This window comes from Chlorocebus sabaeus, chromosome 13, assembly GCF_047675955.1.
Source record: "Chlorocebus sabaeus isolate Y175 chromosome 13, mChlSab1.0.hap1, whole genome shotgun sequence".
NCBI classification, from domain to species: domain Eukaryota; kingdom Metazoa; phylum Chordata; class Mammalia; order Primates; family Cercopithecidae; genus Chlorocebus; species Chlorocebus sabaeus.
Window position 1 is genome coordinate 13,904,720 of NC_132916.1, and position 22,118 is coordinate 13,926,837.

The window sequence follows — 22,118 nt, forward strand, 5'->3', positions numbered from 1 at the left end:
CCCGGGGCGCCCCGACCGCGGCGGGAGGCGGCCGCCCGTCAAGATGGCTTTGGGCGCCGCGCCCCCGCCGCCCCCGCGGGAAGACGGGGAAAAGTACGCGGCAAAGAAAGAAACTCAGGCTCGCGGCGCCGCGAGGCCGCCGGGCGGAAGCAGGCCCGGCCGGCGCGGGGGTTACCTGGGATCTGCCCATGGTCGGTCCGGGGGTGCCGGGGCTCATCGCCGGGTGACTCCTTTGTTGCGCGGCCGCCCAGGCCGGGCTGGCAGCGGCGTACTGGGCGCCCATGTCCTTGCCCAAGCCCATGCCCGCGGCCGCCTGCTGGCCGCCCGCCGCCGCCCCCGCCGCCGCCGCCGCCTGGGACTGGGGCTGCGACGGCGGCGGCGGCGGCGCGCTGGGGCTGCTGTACTCGGGGTAGCTGCCGCCGTAGCTCCGCATCATGGGGCTGGGCGAGGTGAGCAGCTGATTGAGGGTCGGGGTGGCCCCCGACGGGTGCTGGTTCTGACCGGCGAAGCGCTGGAAGCCCCCCGCCGCCGAGCCGGCGGCCGCCTTGCTGAGGCTCGCGGCCCCGCCGCCCCCGGGGCCCATCATCATGCCGCCGCCCTGCTGCCGGGGGGAGCTCAGCACCCCGTACCCCGCGGACGAGCCCCCATAGCCGCCGCCGCCGCCTCCTGCTGCTGCTGCCGCCGCCGCGGCCGCCGCCGCCACAGCTCCCGCTCCTGCTCCTCCTGCTCCTGCTCCTGCTCCTCCTCCTCCTCCTCCTCCTCCGCTGCCTCCTCCTCCTCCTCCTCCGCCGCCGCCGCCGCCGCCCGCGCCGGGCCGGCTGTAGCCCGGATAATGGTTGCACTGGCTGTTGGGGTACCCTTCGTGGGAGTTCTGCAGGGGGTCCATGCTGCCGGGGGCCCCGGCGGCGGCGGCGGAGGCGGAGTGCATCATCCCCATCCCGGGGCTTTGTTGTCCGCCATGTTGATCAAAGCAAGGCCCAGCGCGGCCGCCGGGGCCGCCGCTCGCAGGGGCAGCGCTGCCATAGTAATTATTAAACTCCGGGACGGCCGCCGGGCCGCCGCCGCCCCCGGGCACGGCGACCGGCGGCTGCTGCGCGCCCAGGGCGCCTAGGCCCGGGTGCTCGTAGCGGCCGCCCGCCGGCTCCCCCATCTTGGGCGGCGCGTCGTCCTCGTCGCCCGGCTTGCTCAGCAGCGGCGGGCCCGGGGGGTCGGCCTGGCCGCCCGCGGCACTGTCCTTGGCGCCTCCATGTTGCGGCTGCTCCATGTCGGGGCTGGGCTGAGGCGCGCCGCCGCCTGCGCCGCCCAGGCTGTTGTTGTTGGAAATGGGATGTTGCTGCTGCTGCTGCTGCTGCTGTTGCTGCTGCTGCTGCTGCTGCTGGAACTGGTTTAGCTGCTGCTGTAGTGCGTGGTGGTGGTGGAGGTGGTGGGCATGGTGGTGGTGGTGGTGGGCATGGTGGTGGTGGTGGTGCTGCTGGTGGGGCGGCGCGGCGGGGGCTTCGCCAACGGTTTTCAGTTTGTGGTTGGGGAGCAGCCCTGTCTCCATGGCCGAGCCCGGGCCCGACGAGGAGGAAGAGGACGCCGCCGCTGCCGCCGCGGAGGAGGAGGAGGAGGACAGCGCGGCGGCGCTTCCACCCTCCTTGAGAGCCGCCTCGGAGCCGCCGCTCTTGGCGCTGTGGGTGCCGGCGGCGGCGGCCGCGGCGCCCGCGTTATGGGCCATGTTGAGTTCGTGACGGGGGAGCAGGGGGTGGTGGTGCACACTGTTCAGGCCGCCGCCGCCGTCGCCGCCGCCCCCCAGCATGGGTCCCGGTGCCGCCGCCGCCGCGCCGCGCGCCCCCGCCTCCAGGTCCCGGGCCCCGGGCGCCGGCCGCGGCCCGGGGGGCGCCCGCCGTTCGCCGCTGCCTGCCCGCGCCCGCGCCCGCGCCGCCGCCGCCGCCGCCGCTGCTGCCCGCGCGGCCATGATCGCCGCGGCGTGGCGAGGCCGGGCGGGGGGCGGGGGGAGACAATAACCCCCACTTTTCAGGCCGCGGCCCCTCCTGTGCGCATCCACGCGGCCCGCCGGGAAGCCGCGACCCCCTCCCCCTCCGCAGGCCCCGCCGGAGCGCCGGGCCGGGCACGCCTTACGCTCTGGGCCTGCTCCCGCTGTGTGCTTTCATGGTGAAAGTTTTTAGTTCAGGTTTAAATGAAACTTTTCTCTTTTCCTCTCTAACCCGGATATGGGTAAATACACGACTGGCTGAGCCTATCGGGCCCAGCATGGCATGAGAGGGAGCGGGCGAGCTCGAGCAACTATTATCCACTTCGCTCGCATTACTCCCGCGCACTCGCAAAACGCGGACTGGACTCGTCCCCGGGCCGCCGTCGCCGCCGCCGCCCGCCCCGGCGCAGCCTCGCGGGGCCCAGCCGGACTGGGGCTAAGGCTGGGGCTGGGGCCGGGGCCGGGGCCGGGGCTGGGGCCGGGGCGGCTCGGCGGCCGCTGGGAGCGCGGCGGCGTGGGGCGGCCGGAACCTGCACTTTCCCCCCGGGCCGCTGTCTCCTTGCCAACCGGGCGTTCGCGTGTTTGTTTTCACGTCTAAAAGGAACGATACAAAGGTGGAAAACGAGTCTGACGAGCAGACAAAAGAGGGAGAAGGGCTGGGAAACAAAGTTGTCTATTGGCCTCAGAGGTTACAGGGAGCCGACGGAGAAATAAAATATTTAGGCAATCTGTGCAAAAGCACGGTCTCTCCCAGGAGTTATGTAATTTTCAGAACATTCGCCTCTGCCTTGATTTCGGGCCATCGGCGTAATTCCCACAACTTCTTCCAACTGCAAAATTGGGAAAGATTTGAAATGAAGGTTAGCCCCGGTCAGAGAGCCCTGTGACCTGTACACAGTAGGTACTCAATAAATGCTTATGACTGACTGCACCCGCCCCAAAGAGAATGTTTACATAACTCTTTTTGAGGGCACCTTAAACACTACGTAGGCTTGTCAATGAAAACTCCAAGTATTCCCAAAGGAGCATTTTTCTTACATGCACTTGGATGTCCTCTCTCGAGTATGTGCACTGGTGTTTTCTGCGCCAACTTTCACATGAAAATTTAACTCTTGGTGCCAGAACAGCGACAGCTATGGGTTAGCTCGTATCTTCATAAATCTGTATGACACCTTTCATCATATTTCTGAGTTTGATGTGCACAGTTAACGCTCTGGATATGCATTCATTTCAAAGAGATGTGGAACGAAACTAAAATATTACAGACATATTTAATAAATATAACAATAATAATATAAAATAGTCAACTCTAGTCCTAAAGTAGAAATGTTCCATACTTTGTTCTCTTAAAAATTGGTGTCTTAACACTTTATGTTTGTAATATTTGCATTGTTATTAATGTTTTCAATATTTGCGTTATTAGTCACCTAGTAACATTTTGAAAAGCAAGACTTCTTAACCTTAGGCAGTGACCCACTTGTACTAGTGTGGACTCAGTTTTCATTGAGAGAAAGCATTTAAAACCTGGCATAAACAATACTTAAGGTTTTGGTAGAGTATAGTTTTCCAAAATTATTTCATTCTTCAGCTTTCCATAAAAACTATTTTAGTTCATTTCCACTGCAGTGGTTGTTTGTTTGACCAAGTGTAAATATGTTACATGACTAAATGGAAAAGGATTGACGGGAAAACTGGTGACTAATTGGGGTGGGGGGGAGGGAATCAGGTGCACACTCAAGGGTCATTATAGAGTGTAGAAACAACAAATTACAATTCTACGCAAACCACTGGAAAACGGGGTATATCGTCGTGCGTTAGAGAGAATAACAGAACCATAAGATGAATTCGTGCCAAATCATTCATCAGTTTTTGCCAAGAGAATACTACATCTTTGTTAGTGTGCCTTTTTGACATTTTTTCCTGGATTTTCTCCCTTTATATATTCAAATACATACTAATTATACGCATTACACCACAGAAGTTGAATTTTTAGTTTTTCATATGCAAATATAAATATATGTCTGTTTTGTGTGTATCTATATACATATATTCTAAAATCAATTACATATTTATGCTTTTAGACATTTATAGTCAAACTAAGTATGTACACATAATCATAAAAGTGCATTTTTTCAAATTGATAAAATATATCAAAGTCAGTTCATATAAGTGTAGCCATATGTTGTAGCTTATTTTCCCAACTAATCTTAAAAGGGAAAATGAGTCACCAAGTTCAGCTATGGCCCTTTTCCTTAAAATATTTTTTCATATTGGAAAATCATGAAACTAAAAAAAATTAGTAGAGAAATCAAAATCTCTTTTAATTCCATTTGCTTCAGCAAGTCAACTAGAAGATTGGAACTAAGAGGCTATAAAATAGAGGCCCCCAGCACAATGAAATCAGTCTGCTATAAAAGGCGACACATGCCAGTTTTTCCTCCCCAATGGCAGATGCCACACCCTAAAGCAGACAGAAGGCACTGCAGCCTGTAGGAGAAGCACAACACAAAGCCGGCAGGACTTGGTTTTGTCTTTTAAACCAGGGAGAATGCTAAAATACCTTTCTAAAGCATCTTTGCTGAAGATAAGAAGTGCACTCGAATTTGTTCAACTTTTCAAACACACCTCAGGAAAACAAAATAAAAGCCTGTTTAGTTTCATTTAAACATCCAGGGCTTAATAAAGAAAACACCAATTGTCAGGGGTCTGTTACAAAGTGATGAAATTGGTTCCCATTACACAAAAGCACAATTCAACCACAGGTTCGAATTTCCATTGTGTTCCTTGCCTCAACTATCTCATATGGCAATTCTACCTTATTGTTTCTTTTTGATGAAATAAGGTACTAGAAATCACTGTGCTCATTTTTCCTGATGAATTCCTTAATTTTACACCTCGTGCCTAAATTTCAAACCACAATGACAACTTTAATAAGTTACCCTAACCACAAAGAAGCCATGAGGGGAAGGCCCAGAGGCTGCCCGCGGCCACCCTGGGTCCCAGCCGGCCTCCCACCCACAGGGTGCTCCCCAGCCTTCATGTTTAGCCAGAGGATTACCCATTATTTTGTTAAACATTCCTTTTTGGTTACAAAAGACTTTTTTTTTTTTTTACTGTATGGAAATATTAATATTCAAATACTGCGCCTTTTGAATAAGTTTTAGGGCACTGAATAAAAGGCTCTTCAACTTGGCCACTTAAAGAGGATTGAGCCAGATGGTAGTTTAAGAATTCCACAGTTCTGTTCTTTTTGCCTCATCGTAGCCCATCATACTCTGTTTGCTTTCAGATTAGTCCCCTTTTACCGTTCTACTTATTTATTCGATGACTGAAACTATCACGATTCACTGCCCATCATATTTCTAACTATTCTTTATGTAATTTGGAAGCAATTTAGAATAAAGCCCTGTCAAGGTTTTACAAATAAGAACTATTAAAGAGTAAAGCTTTGGATACTTGCTTTCCTTTTAGATTTATGAGAAATGCGATGAATAGAGCTAATGGGATTTCCCTACTGATCTTGGGCAGGGACTTAAGAAATCACCAAACAATTGTCCTTTTCACTTCTCCGATTTAGATGTTAGCAGTGAATAACTGCATCACTGCAAGATATGGGATGTAGCATTTGATTTGAAACAACTATGTAAATCAATTAGGTAGGATTTGAAAAAAAAAAAAAAAACCTAGGCAAAAAAAATAGTTTAAATTTCGGAACTATGGCAGACGGTGTCTCTAATAAACTTACTAAGAAAATTATTGTGGGGATAATAAACCTGGATGGAGATAAACTGCATATAGTCTTTCAACAAATTTACCTGGAGTCTACCTTGTGCCATGCCTTGAAAATAAAAGATAATTACCTTGGTCCTGTCCTTCATAGGGGAGATAAACAATTAACAATCACTGAAACCTACTAAGGTCTGCCCTTCAATGTCACATAGGATTTGGCCAGTAACGAAGCAAGCTCAGACCTTCCCCATCCCACAGCATTTCCTGCAGCAGAACCTTGCTGGCTGCCATTAGCGGTCACCTGACCCTAATCCTCCCTCTGACACAGCTCCAACTTGACACCTGGAACCCACCACTGTGGAGTTGGGACTTCCAGAATCTTAAGTTTAACATCAGGCTACTACAGTTTCTCTCCAAAGTGCTTAGAAACATAGTAACACCAGTGAAATACATTTAGAAACGCCTTACTACATTTTAATACATTGTACTTTTTATTTTATCCTGGATTGTCCTCTTTTGAGTGGCTTTATTACAACCTCATTTATAAATTTCTTGTAACTTTTAGACAAATGTGTGTTCAATGGCTTCTTTCCTTTTATTTCCAGTACTGTCCCCAATCATTTTGCCATTAGTGAAAATAACTTACTGAACGCCTACCAGTGTTTTTCAATATTCTCCTTCTACATCACGTCACGTAGTCATCTATGTGGCTGTTCTTAGTGATAACATGCTGCCTGGCTGGCTAAAGGTCCTGCATAGGTAACTCCTCTCTAGTTGCTCAAAAATAAATATTTGGGTAGTAAGCATATATAATCAGGTATACAAAGAAGTCACTTGGCAGTTGAATCACCTCAGTTTTCTAGAAAAGTTTCAGCAACTTACCTGAGGGCCTTCTGGGTCTCTCACAGATATGATTAATTGTTTTATAGTACAGGTAAACTTTGAGAATAAGACTATATTTGAAACACAGTAAGTCCCAAATAACAGTAACTCGTGCATTAATGGAGCGCATTCCTCGTTTTTAGTTCACCTTGCTTATTACCCAATGACTTTGTTTCTAATTCATTATGCGAGTCAGTGAGCACCTTTAAGGGTTTGTGACAGTCATCTAATTGTCTTGGTCAGGGCCAAAGGAGTTGGTTATATGCTTTTCATACACAAAATGACATAATTTCATTGAGGAATCTGCTTATTAGCCCATTCCCCTAAAAATGCCCAAGTTAAATATAAGGAATTTTTTTCTCTCTCTGACTTGAAGTTACGTTGCAACATGTAACTCTAAGACTTAAATTTCAGTGAGCTCTCCGTGGCATCTTCTTGGGCCCTCAGGTGACACCTGTGTCAAGCTGTACTCTGTGTAGTATAGGTGACCCTCTTTCTCAAGGACCAGACGTGCCAAAAGGTTTCCCTGCCAAATCATAACCCACAATGAGCATCTGGGAAGGGGACTCATTGCCTCAACCCCGATTACTCATTTAACAAGGAACTGTCTATCACCTACTCTGCCCTAGCCCTGTGCTAGGTGCTGTGGCCACTGTAGTGAACAATAAAAACTAATAATACGGCCGGGCGCGGTGGCTCACGGCTCTAATCCCAGCAGTTTGGGAGGCCGAGGCGGGTGGATCACGAGGTCAGGAGGTCGAGACCATCCTGGCTAACACAGTGAAACCCCGTCTCTACTAAAAATACAAAAAATTAGCTGGGCGTGGTGGCGGGTTCCTGTAGTCCCAGCTACTTGGGAGGCTGAGGCAGGAGAATGACGTGAACCCAGGAGGCAGAGCTTGCAGTGAGCCGAGATCGCGCCACTGCACTGCAGCCTGGGCGACAGAGCAAGACTCCGTCTCAAAACAAACAAAAAAAAAAGAATAATACTTGACCACATTGAATGTACCGGATCATTCATCAAATGATCACTAATGTAGAGTTCCAAAGCAATGGGTTCTGAAGGAAAGGTACGGGGTTCTATGAGGGAAATAGCCAAGGAACCTGATGCAGACTGGGGACTGAGGGACAGCTTCCCTGAGAAAATGTGACTTGGGCTGAACACTAAAGAAAGAGGAGAAAACATTAAATAAAGAAGGGAAAGAGTGTCGCAGACAGCAGGAGGCAAGTGGGACTGGAGAGCAGGCATGCTGGGAGTGGTTGCTGAGATGGGGACCACCATGCTTGTCCCAGGCCCAGTTAAATCAGGGCTTGTGACCCAAAAACTGGGAAGTCACTAGGGTATTTAAGCAGGGGGCTGACATCAGATCTGGGTTATGGCAAGAAACCACTGCTAGGAAGACAGCACGTTGGAAGTGCAGCCAGAGCTGGAATCAGGGGACAGGTCCCAGGAGTCCAGGCTCAGACCTCTGGGGCCAGGGAGGCCTGGCCACTCTCATTTATTGAGACTCTGAGGATATTATGATATTTAAAAAAACACAAAATAGGATCATAAGATGTTTAATGTTTACATTTTTAAATTCCTAATGTACAGACTCAAGAATACAATGCTATACAAATATGCCTTTTGCAGAATAAATCTTAAGATTTATTTATTGTTTTAATTCATAGGGCAGTGTGAGCTGATAATAGATCCCAAACTAAAAAGCAAAAAACATGATGAACATCTTTTCATCTAGTCGTCGTATCTCTAGGACTAAATGTATAACGTACCTGGTAACAACACCAACGTCTAAATGTAGACCTCTTTGTAAGTGGCTTTCCTAATTATCTGTGATGATCGCACATAGCCCAAGTGAGAAGAGAGAGATGGTGGAGTTGTATGGGGACCAGAGGGACTATGGGGATAGAGATAAGTGAACTGACCCCACAGAGTCCACTACTTCATAATGTGCAGGTTGCTCACTGCTCAAGGCCAAGAAGGTGGGTGGGGTCTCTGATTCAGCTGGGGCCTTGCATGCCACTCTTTGAGCCCTGGCACAGAGCTGAGTCCACTGGAGAATGAGGTGTCTTTTCCTAACTTGCACAGAGCTCCATGTATGCTCGCAGTGGCCTCCATGAGAGAGACAATGTGGAGGTAACACTGAAGAATGAGGTCGTAGATTAGATAAGAAGGTGAAAGGATGGCAGGGCCAAGGCCTTCTTTCTTCTTTTTTCTCTCCACCCCTTCCTGCCCAAACCAATTTATGAAGCAACTGGAAATTCCAGCTTTTATCCCTGCTGTCCAGACCATTCCACCCTACCCATCAGTCCTACCCAGCTTGTTCTCCCACCCCTGCTCTGATAAGCCAACCTGCTCACAAAAGAAACTGAGATCTAAAGAAAGCTTCAGGCTGGGCACGGTGGCTCATGCCTGTAATCCCAACACTTTGGGAGGCCAAGGCAGGCGGATGGCTTGAGCCCAGAAGTTCCAGACTAGCCTGGCCAACATTGTGAAATCTCATCTCTATAAAAAAATAAAAATAAAAATTAGCTAGATATAGTTACATGTTCCTGTAGTCCTAGCTACTTGGGAGGCCGAGGTGGGAGAATCACCTGAACCTGGGAAGTCGAGGCTGCAGGGAGCTGTGATCAGACCACTGCACTCCAGCCTGGGCATCAGAGTGAGAACTTGTCTCAAAAAAGAAAAAGCAAGCTTCAAGGTTTAAGAGGCAGAAGACAACTCCTCAGCTCCACACAGTGGGAACATTCTGTAGCCTGAGCATCTTGTCTCTTATCTAGGAATCTGTGAGATTGAGATGATCCACGGAAAACCTTTCAAAATAAATAGACCAAATTCAAGACATCTAGCCATGAGTTAAAACCAACCCCTTCTCAGGGCCACCTGCTTGCACAGCACCAGGGGCATCTTGCTTGTTGTCACTGATATAGAGGATGTCTTGTCCAATGTGACTGGCATGTCCCTGTTTTTTCCCATTTGCCAGAGACCCGAGCTGTCATTCACAGGTGCTGAGAGGGAGCAGGAGAGGCAATCAGAAACTGAAATGCCCAGGCCTGGGCAGCGTCCTTGTTTTGCATTGTGACTTGGCTGCTTCCTGCCACCTTCACACAGGTGCGAAACCTTAGGGCAAACCACCTTGAATATCTGCAAAAGGTAAAGGAGAAGCTGACCCAAGCGGGGATGAAGATGCCTCCAGCCTGCGGCACACCCCTCCCTTGTTCTCATTCACTTACCTATTTAGGGATAGTGCACAAGCCTAGAAAAGAGAAAACCTCAGACACAAAGAGTTGTGTTTAATCAATGAACCAAACCACCTCTAGGCTACAGTGAGCTTGATAACAGTTATTACATACCATTTAGTATGTTTATCCCGTGTCTGGCACTTGGCATATATATGGCAGAGAAGCAAATTGCCTGACCCAATATCTGTTCTTCCCACCTTTAGTTACAGAAGTCCCAATTTTTAGCTGACCACCTGTTTTTGTTGTTGTTGTTGTTGTTGTTTTGAGACAGAGTCTTGCTCTGTGCCCCAGGCTGGAGTGCAGTGGCGCGATCTCAGCTCACTGCAAGCTCCGCCCCCCAGGTTCACGCCATTCTCCTGCCTCAGCCTCCCAAGTAGCTGGGACTACAGGCACCCGCCACCATGCCCGGCTGGTTTTTTGTATTTTTTTAGTAGAGACGGGGTTTCACGGTGTTAGCCAGGATGGTCTCGATCTCCTGACCTTGTGATCCGCCCGCCTTGGCCTCCCAAAGTGCTGAGATTACAGGCTTGAGCCACCGCGCCCGGCCAAGCTGACCACCTGTTTTAAAAAATCTACATTTTGCAGATTCCCTTGGAAGTCAGTACATCCACATGCCCAAGCGGAGCTTCAGGGCAGCTCGGCTACTGGCTACCTCCTGACTTCGTGTATTAGAAAGAAGAATAAACTTCTGTCTTGTTTAAGCTACTGGTATTTTTTGCTTTGTTTTGGTTTTTTCCCCCCTTTTCTCTCTTTTTTTAGTAGAAAATCACATCTAAACCCAACTGATATAATGCATTATGGTTTCTTTTTTTTTTTTTTTTTTGAGACGGAGTCTTGCTCTGTAGCCCGGGCTGGACTGCAGTGGCCGGATCTCAGCTCGCTGCAAGCTCCGCCTCCCGGGTTTACGCCATTCTCCTGCCTCAGCCTCCGGAGTAGCTGGGACTACAGGCGCCCGCCACCTCGCCCGGCTAGTTTTTTGTATTTTTAGTAGAGACGGGGTTTCACCGTGTTAGCCAGGATGGTCTCGATCTCCTGACGGGCTTACATAATCCTCACAACAACCCTTTGAAGAGTTTGTAAACGTCCCAAACCTTGGTTTCCTCCTGTATAACACACAGATCGCAGTAGTACTTACTTCCCCGGGCTTCTGAGGATTCAGTGAAATAATGCCTTCAAAGTTCTGAGCATAGCACCTGGCACGCCGGAAGTGTTTGATAACTGTACTTTATTAAGGTACTTTTCATCTCTATAGCTGGATGATCAATTTCTCAAGGACAAAGTCCCTGTCTTCAGTTTCTCTTATATTGTCTACCACACTCAGAACATTCCTGAACCCACAGTGGGCACTCAATTGTCAACATAATTTTATGGCTGAATCCAAACGTGCAAATAAAATTATTATATGCATTTTCAAATTAACTGTTTCTTTCAATGCAGAGAACTGATGTAGCTAAAGCAGCAATGACTCTTTATGCTAGTCATTTGAAATAAAGACAGGCTGGACACAGTGGCTCATGCCTGTAATCCCAGCACTTTGGGAAGCTGAGGCAGGTGGGTTGCTTGAGCCCAGGAGCTTGAGACCAGCCTGGAAAACATGGCGAAACCCCATCTCTACTGAAAGATACAAAATTCAGCTAAGCATGGTGGTACGTGCCTGTGGTCCCAGCTACTCCGGAGGTTGAGGTGGGAAGATTGCTTGAGTCCGGGAGGTTGGAGGCTGCAGTGAGCAGTGATCACACCACTGCATACAAGCCTTGGCAACAGAGTGAGACCCTGTCTCAATAAAATAAATAAATACAGGATTCCTAACTTTAAAAAAATTAGTGAAAAGGCAGAGAAGGCCACGCATGTTGGCTTACACCTGTAATTCTAGCACTTTGGGAGGCCCAGGCAGGAGGACTGATTGAGCTCAGGAGTTCAAGACCCGCCTGGTCAACATACTAAGACCCTATTGCTACAAAAAATAAAAAAAGCTGGGCATGGTGGCATGCACCTGTAGTGGTGCATGACAGGGCAAGACCCTGTCCCCCTGCGCCCCCCCCAAAAAAAAAATGGGAAAAAAAAAAAAGGCAGAGAGCATTTTTCTTAAAAGATGGTTTCTGCCTATTAAGGTAACATAGGTTTCCAGCTGTGTTCAGAGGGCTACTACTCTAAAAAAGGAACTCTGTCTGACTTACCACCTTCCTCCAGGTAGACTTCCTCATTCTTGTTAGCTAAAGGACTATTGTGTAGGCATGAGATTCCTAACTGTAGAGAGCATTGCAGCGTTGCTACGTACATGTTTTAATGCTCGGGCACATCACAGTAAGGCTTGGTCTGTACTAGTCTAGCATGGCAGTTGTTTACAAACAACATGATTATTAATGCTGATTCTACAAGATTGGTTTCCCGTTGACCCCAACAGAAACAATGCAAAATATTTACCCTTTTCTAAAGCATCGTAAAACTCCTGTGGTTTTTGAAACCAGACCAAGAACACATGTAGAAAACCCCATGGATTATTTTAAGTGAACTTATTTTTTTAAATCTCATTAACTTTTCACCATATGCTGTTTATTTTTATATCCTGCAAAGGCTGAAAAGTGAAAATAGACCAGGCCACTGTGTTTCATTTCAAGCAAATCATTATGAGGATGACACACACAGACTCTGGGGAGTTCAGAGAAAAACAAAGATGATTAAGGGGCCTTTTAAAAATGACTTATGAGAAAAGGTACTTAAAGCTCTATATGTTCCTTAAGAAAACAACCCAGGAGGCAAACAGGAAAACTGCTCCTCACCACATGGATACAGTATTCCTGCGGGGGGGCTTCATGATCTGTGGAAAGAAGGTAGATTCGCATCCCAGCTCCATGTTTACCGGCCGTGCAAGTTTGGGCAATGTACTGACCTTCCTGTGTACCACAATGTACGTGAGACACTAAATATCCACTTCGTACAATTTCTGGGGGTAAGAATTCAATGAGAAAGTGTGTGTAAGCACTTAACATATTGTCTGGAATTAAACAGGTAAGGAGGTTTGAGAATGTGTGTGTGTGTGTGTGTGTGTGTGTGTTAATTTCTAAGTAGAGTAGATGTGTGTTGTATGCTTTCAGGAAAACCAGGTATACTCCACTCAACCCCAAGCATTTCTCCTGCTATGTAATTAAACTTTCTCCATTAAAGATTTATGGATTTATTCTTTTCCGCAAAGGCTTTGAATCTTGTCAAAATACAAATTTGCTTCTAACGAGTAATACCTTAAACTTGTATCAGTTATTTACACCTTCTTATGAACATATTTTGGATCTGTTTCTGAAAGCCTGCTTTGATGAAGAAGGAAAGGAGACAAGAAAGTGGATGTGGGTGCCAGAGAGAAGGTGAGCTGAAGCAGAAGGAGAGACCTCAGTGAATGGGAGGCTGAATGGTGGGAACGAAGTCTGTTTTCTGCACAATATCCCCTCAGACCCAGCCCTAGATATTAATAAGCTGAAGGTATGAAAAGGAGAACATACCTAAATATTGGAAAAGTTTTTCTTTCCATCTGAACAGTTCAGTCTCATGGGTCCTCAACCCATTCCCTCAAGACTGGGATCCCAGGGTTTGCCACCGCTGACCATGTCATGATAGACTCTTGGTAGGTGGAGATGGGTACTGAGAAGGAGGGTCATGCAGTAGGGGAATTTTTTTCCAAGCAAGCCCAAGTTAATTCCGTGATTCTGTGGCTACATAGATGATGTGGCTACATAGGACAGGGGATGATGTAGAACATTTTTACTTTACAGGTGATGACGAAGCACTGTAGATCCTCTACCGCTACAAAAGGAGGCTGATAGCAAGGCAGGAGGGAAGAGAGAAGTAAAGGAAGCTGCTGGCCCTAGGCCTCTGGAACCTGCACCCTCCCATGTGGGGCCATGTGGGTCCCTTTGGCTGTAATGACAAGGATTGGTGCATGCACAGAGATGAGAGTCCACGTCGCCCACAGTGCTGTGGAGAAGAGGACAAAGAAGGAAGAAACTGGAAGGGAATGGAAGTGGAAGTGGGCAAGAAGATGGAGGGATGAGAGAGGTAGAATGACAGAGAGAGAGAGGAAGAGAGAGAGAGGAAAAGACAGCCGGACATGGTTACTAAAGACATCACTGGGTCTAGGAAAAAAACAATGTTACAAACTATAATTTATCATTTGATACATGTATCATTAACAAGGCTAGATCCTCTTACTAATGTGAGGTAATTCATGGAAGTCATAGCAATTTTAGGCTTGAGGTTAAAACTGTAGAAGATGGATGGTTTCGATGGCTCATACTTGTAATCCCAATACTTTGGGAGTCCTAAGTGGGAGGGTGGCTTGAGGCCAGGAGCTCAAGGCCAGCCTGGGCAACAAAATGAGACCCCATCTCTACAAAAAAATAAATAAATAAAATTAACCAGGTGTGGTGGTGCATTCCTGCAGTCCCAGCTATTTGAGAGGCTGAGCTGGGAGGATTGCTTGAGCCTGGGAGGTTGAGGTTGCAGTGAGCCATGATCATGCCACTATGCTCCAGCCTGGGCAACAGAGCAAGAGACCCTGTCTCAGAAACAAACAAACATAAAACTGTAGAAGTTGAGTAAGACCCTGTTAGCCTTTCCAATTAGTATTCTTTCTTGCTGATTTTCTGGAGAGAAATTCCTTAAACAGTTGGCCCCACTGACTCCATTTTATTCCATAACCCCTGCCACATTCTAATTTCTAGCCTCATCTGGTCCCTGGAAAATTTCCATCTCTGGTTTCTCGTGACCTCTTCTAGAAAAACCCTCTTGTCTTTTCTTGGCTTTCCCCTGCTTCCATCTTTTGGAAATATGTATTGATATCTGGAGCGTGGTGTTTTGTGACTAATTCTACTCCTGCTACAGCTGAGATAGGAGGTCTGTTTACATGATAAAAGCCCTTCTAAGTGCCAGATATGTGTGAGAGGACTCAGGGGTGAGGGTGGGATGGAAGTCTCAAGGATAGATGGCGGTCCTCCACCTGAAAGAGGCACCTACTGACAGACTTCAATTTCCTTAGCTATGAAAGGTGGCAAATGGACCAGTTAGTGGCCACCGATGACTCTGTGAGTCTCAAAATTATTTTTCCCCTTCCCTGATTTCCCTGAGACCATTCTAGCTTCTTCCACACTTTCTGTTTCCTTCACCAACTTCTTGTCCTCCTAGCCACAGCCTTCCAACCCTGAGGCATCCCCTATCTGCTCCTTTTCTTTGGGGCCCCACTGCCCCATGGCCCTCCAGTCCACTATGGTGCCCCTCAGGACGGCCCTGGCCTCTCCACCCTTACCCACTGTTGCTGGTTCCTCTCTCTGTGCCTTGGTTTGTGTCATTCCCCCAGATGTCCAGCCACCGCTCCCAAGTCAGGCTCACTACTAGCCCTCTCTGAGAAGTGGTCCTTGACGAAGTCCACTGCTAACCCCTGCCCCACCGGGCTCGCTCACGCCTCTCCGCCTTTACATTTACTACCTCCTATGTTCTTTCCCATTGCTTGGCAAGAAGCTGCCATCTTTCCAAACTCAGCCCAAATGTCACCAGCCTTTGTGAAGCCCTCCTTGATCACAGTTCCCACACACCCTCAGAGCTATGAAACCAGCTTGTGGACATCACGATCTTACCCTTCATTGTATTATGGTGTAAATATCTGTGAGTGTTCATGTCCCAACCCCAAAAAGGGTGCTCCAGAAGGGCACCCCCACATTTTTGCATATCCAGGGCCTAACCTAGGACCTGGTCCTCCAGTGAATGAATGACCTCTGAAACCAGTTAAAGCAATACTGGGGCAATGCCTGCTCCTCCAAGCAGGGGACCAGTGTCACTGATACATCTGACCCTTCCCTACACTTCCTGAGCAGGCACAAGGTCCTTATGCATGAGGATATGTCCTTAGCAGTCAATCCATTATTCTTTTCTTTTTTGCTTTCTTTCTTTCTTTCTTTTAAATATGTATGTATGTATGTATTTATTTATTTATTTATTTATTTTTTGAGACGGAGTCTCTCTCTGCCACCCAGGCTGGAGTGCATTGGCACCATCTTGGCTCACTGCAACCTCCACCTCTCAGATTAAAGTGATTCTCCTGTCTCAGCCTCCCGAGTAGCTGGGATTACAGGCAGGTGCCACCACATCTGGCTAATTTTCATATTTTTAGTAGAACCGGGGTTTCAGCATGTTGGCCAGGCTGGTCTTAAACTCCTGACCTCAGGTGATCCTCCCGCCTCGGCCTCCCAAAGAGCTGGGATTACAGGTGTGAGCCACCAAGCCCGGCTGATCAATCCATTATTCTAGGGAAATTGAACAGAATCCTCATGTCACAACGTGGGCAATGGCTTCAGAAAATCACTTGCTAGAGCCATATTTTTTCAAGACACATGCCAGTCACTCTGCTCGTCTGAACATACTGCAGGGTGGTCTGTGCAGGAGGGAGAATGTGAGGCGACCACCCTCCTGTGCCAGTACTCCGCTCTCGTAGTTAGGGAACCCCAAGTCCACAGGGCCTCCCCAGGAGCCTTACTTCTGAAATGCAGAATTTTGCCTTGGGACATTAGAGAAGAAAAGTTCTCTGCTGCTCCACGTAGCAAGAGTCAAAGACCTAGAAACAACCATCGTGGATTCCTTTAATGATTTCCAGCTATCAACATGGGGAAAATTTCTAGACAACACAGGGGAAATAAAAGTTTTGCAATGGGGAGCACACATACAATTTTTAAACGGCATGCACAAAGGCTGTGTGGCCACCCTGCAGACTTGGGATTTTATTTTTTATTTTATTTTATTTTATTTTATTTTGGGATGCAGTCTAGCTCTGTCACCCAGGCTGGAGTGCAGTGACTCAATCTCAGCTCACTGCAACCTCCACCTCCTGGGTTCAAGAGATTCTGCTGCCTTAGCCTCTCGAGTAGCTGGGACTGCAGGCACACACCACCGCACCCAGCTAATTTTTGCATTTTCAGTAAAGACGGGGTCTCACCATGTTGGCCAGGCTGGTCTCGAACTCCTGGTCTCAGATGATCCGCCCACCTCGGCCTCCCAAAGTGCTGGGATTACAGGCATGAGCCACCGTGCCCGGTCTTGGGATTTTTTTTTAAAGAAAAATAACTAAAACTCCTGTTGAACATGCTTTTTCACTATACTGCCAAAGAGCTCAGACTATTAAAATTATTAGATATAGGTATTTCCTTGCACTACAGAAGAACAAAGTTATTAGCATGATGGGTATAAAAATAGGTGATTTGTAGCTGAGCTGTGATGTGTTTTCTAGATACTTTGGTTTAATTTCTAATTTTGTTAACTCAAGTGTAAGAGGCTATATGTGATATGCATCTTGCATTGCATTATTCGGTCAGGATATGATTTAATTTCTTTTCTAATAAGTAAATAAATAAAACTAAAAACATTTGATTTATCATCTCCAGCAAGTCCCCCTACCCTGGCTCCAGGACCAATAGTCAGCTAACTGGGCTTCAGTAGGGTGACATGCAGTGAATTTTCAAAGCTATGTTTAGATGCTTTGAGAGTGGACACCCATTCTCCTTTGCCACTGCTCCTCCAGTTCTGTCCTGTACCTGCAGCCAACGCCCAGTCTTCACTTTGTCCAACAGTTTTGCTAACCACATCCTTGTCTTGTTTCTTAGCATTGAGCCCAAGCCACTGAGTCCTGCCTACTCTATTCTCATGAGCCTGGGCTCTTCTTTGCTTTTGCCACAATGTCTATTTTATCCTTCCACCTCTGTTGGGACTGGGATCTGGTACTTCAACCCTTGGTTCATTGTTATCATCTTGTTACCTGCTGAAAACTGTATATGATGCTGCCAGCCTGCCCGGAGTGCCAAATATCAGCTCCCTGCTTATTGAACCGCCCTGACGCCTACTGCTTGCATGGACAGTTCACATTAGTCGAGTGCTTGCGGCGTGACAGGGCACAGTGCCATGGGCTCTGCATTCGTGACCTCATATGATCTTCATAAGGATCCTACGAGGTAGATAACATCTCCATTTTACAGGGAAGGATACTGGAAAATGTGAAGTAAAAGAATTTGTATCTGGTTGCTGGGCACAGTGGCTCACACCTGTAATCCCAGCACTTTGGGAGGCCAAGGCAGGCAGATCACCTGAGGTTAGGAGTTCGAGACCAGCCTGCCCAATGTGGGGAAACCCTGTCTCTATTTAAAAAATACAAAAAATTAGCTGGGCGTGGTGGCAGGTGCCTGTAATCCCAGCTACTCAGGAGGCTGAGGCAGGAAAATCGCTTGAACCCAGGAGGCGGTGGTTGTGGTGAGCCGAGATCGGGCCACTGCACTCCAGCCTGGGCGACAAGAGTGAAACTCCATCCCCTTCCCCAACCAAAAAAAAAAAAAAGAATTTGTATCAGGTTATACAACCAGTAAAGGGAGAATCTGGGATTGGAGGAGTCTCAAGCTGGTTCCCATTCTGGGGAAGTCCTGTGCAGTGGCCGCAGTCTACAGGTCCCTGGTGAAGCCTGCACTGAGGCACCTCTCACCATGGCCTGGGCTGAATTTGGTACTGTCGCTTTGGCCCCCACTCAATAGATGGGTCCAATTCCAGGGTCAGACAGTGCCAGGCTGTTCTGACATAGTTGACTCTTTCATTTTTGACCACACCACAGCATATGAGCCATGCCCACACTTCTCTTATCTAGGACTACCTACCAATAATTAATAATGGGAAATGCTAGGTATGAAGAACACATATAAAAACGTATTTATATTTGGTAAAACTTTATTAGATTTTATTCTTCCCTCCCTTCCTTCCTCACTTCCTCCTTTCCTTCCTTCCTTCCTTCCTTCCTTCTGCCTGCCCTCCCTTCCTTCCCCCTTCACTTCCCTTCCTTTCCCTTTTGTTTCCCTTCCCTTCCTTCCCCCTTCACTTCCCTTCCTGTTTTCCCCCTTCCCTTCCTTCCCCTTTCATTTCCCTTCCCTTTCCTTCCCCCTTCACTTCCCTTCCCTTCCCCCCTTCCTTTCTTCCTTCTTTTCTTCCTTCCTCTTTTCTTCTTTCCTTCTTCTTTCCTTCTATATAAGAAAAGCTTTTAAAATATCTTCTAAGATCTTAGGAAAGTTATGTCATCTAGAAAAGAGATGTTCGTATTCCACTGAAAGTCCATTGTGAGAAACTATCTCACACATTTTGCTATACTGACAGTCTTGTGTTCTGTATAGAGTTTGTTTTAATACAATTTATTGCAAAAGCTTTCTGAAGGAAGCAGGAACCATGAGAAAAAATTTTCAAATAATATACTGAGCAAAGTTTGGTGTGATAGTTCTGCAGAATATTTTCTATTTTCCTCTCACTTTAGAATTAAGTATTTTTAAAAATCCCTGACTTAAAGAAAATCAGTACATACATATTGGCAGATCACTTAGAGAAAAGCTTTTTTTGAGCCTCAATAATTTAGAAGTCATGATCATTTGAATAAGGACAAGGTAAAGTAAATGTATTAAAGGGTAGAAGAATTAGAAATCACTCGGCACAGACATCCTCATACCCCTAATACCTCTCGCAAATACACATACACATCCTCACACCGGAGACACATCACACACCACTATATAAGGTGAGAATCCTCAGCTGCTAAACTAACAAAAAGGTTGCACAAGAAAAAACAAATTGGGCCAAAGCCCACAACAACTCTGGGACCCTTGAGAACCAAATATAAATCCACACTACAGGGGTCGAATCCATAAATACAAAAATCAGCCAGGCATAGTGACACACGCCTGTAGTCCCAGCTATTTGGGAGGCTGAGGCTGAGGATCGCTTAAGCCTGGGAGGTGGAAGTTGCAGTAAGCCAAGGTCATGCCATTGTACTCCAGCCTGGGCAACAGAGCAAGACTCTGTCTCAGAAAACAAAAACAAAAACAAACACCAAAAAACAAAAACAAACAAACTGAAAATATAAAAGAAAGGTTAGGAAGCCTGGAGGACAGAATGAGAAGTACAAAATAACTATACTTCTATTGGCATTCCAGAAAGACAATTGTAGTTACATTCAAAGAAGCAAGGGGGGAAGAGTAACACTGTTACACTTCCTGTGTTGTATAGTTGCTCTAGATAGAAAACTGATAATTATGCACAGGGAAATTATTAGAATTAACAAGAGAGTTTAGCCGGATAGATGCAAAATCGACATACATTTTCCTGGAAATGAGTATTTTTTCTGAATTTTTATTTTATTGGCATAAAGTTGATGAAAAGCATTCTCTTAACCTTTTAATTTCTGCTGCTTCTGAACTTATGACACTTTTGTCAGTTTAACAATATTTATTTTTGCCTTTTCTCCTCTTGTTTTGAGTAGTCTTACCAGATATCTACTTTGTTAGACTTTTCAAAGAGCAGTATTTTGGATTCCCTGAGCATTTCTATTATTTATGTGTTTCCTATTTAATTGACTTCTGTTTAATTGATCTATTATTTATATGGTGGTTATTTATTTGGTTTCTGCTCTTATCTCTATAGCGTTCTTCATCCTACTTTTTTGTGATTTTTTTCTGTTGTTCTTCAACATTCAAGTTTGAAAATATAGTTACTTAATTTTCAGCCTTTAAGCATTAAGTCTATAAATTTCTCAAAAAGTACCATTTTTCTACATCCCATAATGTCGCCGTGTGTATAAGTGAGATGGGAGATAAGAACATACTTATAAAAACAAACAAGGGTAGAATACCTAAGAGTATTTAGGACTTAAAACTGATACATCACATCACACACAAAAACCAACTCTAGGTGGATTAATGAGTTGTATGTGAAATACAACCCTACAGAAATTTTAGAAGTTAGTCTGGGAGAATACGCGTATGACCTTAGGGATGTAAACATTTTCTTAGACAGGAAACAAAAATTGAAATCCACAAAGGAATAATTGACAAATGGGCCTACATTTAAAATAAAAACATTTACTTATCAAAAGACATTATAATGAGAATGAAATGACTAGGATGAGATATTTGCTAAATGTGTAATTGTCAAGGGATTAGTCTCCTGAACATGTAAAGAATTCTTACAAATCAATTAAAAAAGACATCTATTTTCACCAGAGTCAAAAGAATTCCACAAGTGTTTTATAGGTATATAAAATGTCACTCAATCTCATTAGTAATCAGGAAAATACAAATTAATTCTGCTATGAAGTACTGTTATACATCCATGAAGTTTGCAAAAATGGAAACCTGACACTACTGTGCATTGAATGGGATGTGAAGCAAGACAATTTCTCACATATTGTTGATGGAAGTGTAAATTAATTCAATCACTCTGGAGACCAATTTGCTTTGTGAAAATGCACATACGTACTCTATGACCTAGCAATTCTACTCCTAGGTGTAAACTCTAGAGAAACTGTCCTGTTCCAGGAGGCGTTTATGAAAATGCTTAAAGCAGCACTATTCTTTTATTTTTATTTTTATGTTTATTTTTTGGAGAGAGTCTCACTCTGTCACCCAGGCTGGAGTGCAGTAGCATGATCTCTGCTCACTGGATTCAAGTGATTCTCCTGCACTGGGAGGAGAATCCTAGTCTCCCGAGTAGCTGGACTTACAGGTGCATGCCACCACTCCCGGCAAATTTTTGTATTTTTAGTAGAGATGGGGTTTCACCATGTTGGCCAGACTAGTCTCAAACTCCTGACCTCAAGTGACCTGCCTGCCTTGGCCTCCCAAAGTGCTGGGATTACAGGCATGAGCCACCGCACCCAGCCCAAGCAGCACTATTCTTACTAATAAAAAACCAGAAGCAAATCTATGTCCATTGACAGCAGATGAATAAAATATGGGTGACAGAATACTATATAGTAACGAGTATGGATAAATTACACCTATGCCCAACAATGCAAGAGAATCTGAAGAACTTAATTTTGAGTGGAGAAAACAAAGGAAAACACAGCTTTAGTCCAATGATATACAGTTTAAAACATGCATAACTAAATTTTCTTTGTGTAACTACAAAGAAATGATAACTATCGAATTTAGGATTTGATGGTCTCCAGAATGGAAACCAGCGGGCCTAGGGAGGCAGACAAGGAATTCAAAAGCAATGGTGTGACTCTGGCACTCTTTTCCTACACTCGAGGGCGAGGACATAGGGGTTGTACTATTATTCTCTTTTTGTTTTTTCCATTATACTTTATACCTTACATATTTTTAAAATATTGTTTTGTGTCTTCTCAGTATTTAATAAAAACAATTTTAAAAATAAAATGCTAAAGAGTGACACTTTTCTAAAATTCAAAAGGGACATAAATCCTCAGATTGTAGAAGTGCCCCTAGGCCCTTGC

The 22,118-nt window shown here is 46.2% G+C and overlaps 1 protein-coding gene and 1 long non-coding RNA gene across 10 annotated transcripts in view; one reads left to right on the forward strand and one right to left on the reverse strand.

The window, feature by feature from the left end:
* The window catches only part of ARID1B (AT-rich interaction domain 1B), a 440,449-nt gene extending 438,120 nt beyond the window's left edge, over window positions 1–2,329 (reverse strand). For 7 of the 9 annotated variants that reach the window (XM_073022306.1, XM_073022307.1, XM_073022310.1 and 4 more), the window contains exon 1: window positions 176–1,972. In XM_073022306.1, coding sequence (XP_072878407.1) covers window positions 176–1,957 — 1,782 coding nt within the window. In that variant the 5' untranslated portion in view covers window positions 1,958–1,972. Of the gene's footprint in view, window positions 1–175 lie in introns of all 9 variants that reach the window. The other 2 variants (XM_073022312.1, XM_073022309.1) reach the window with 1 other exon arrangement.
* Window positions 2,330–3,710: 1,381 nt separating this feature from the next.
* On the forward strand, window positions 3,711–14,235 carry LOC140713141 (uncharacterized). The gene is made up of 2 exons (XR_012095003.1): window positions 3,711–13,188; window positions 13,594–14,235. It is a non-coding gene; the product is annotated as an uncharacterized lncRNA (long non-coding RNA).
* Window positions 14,236–22,118: the final 7,883 nt, after the last annotated feature.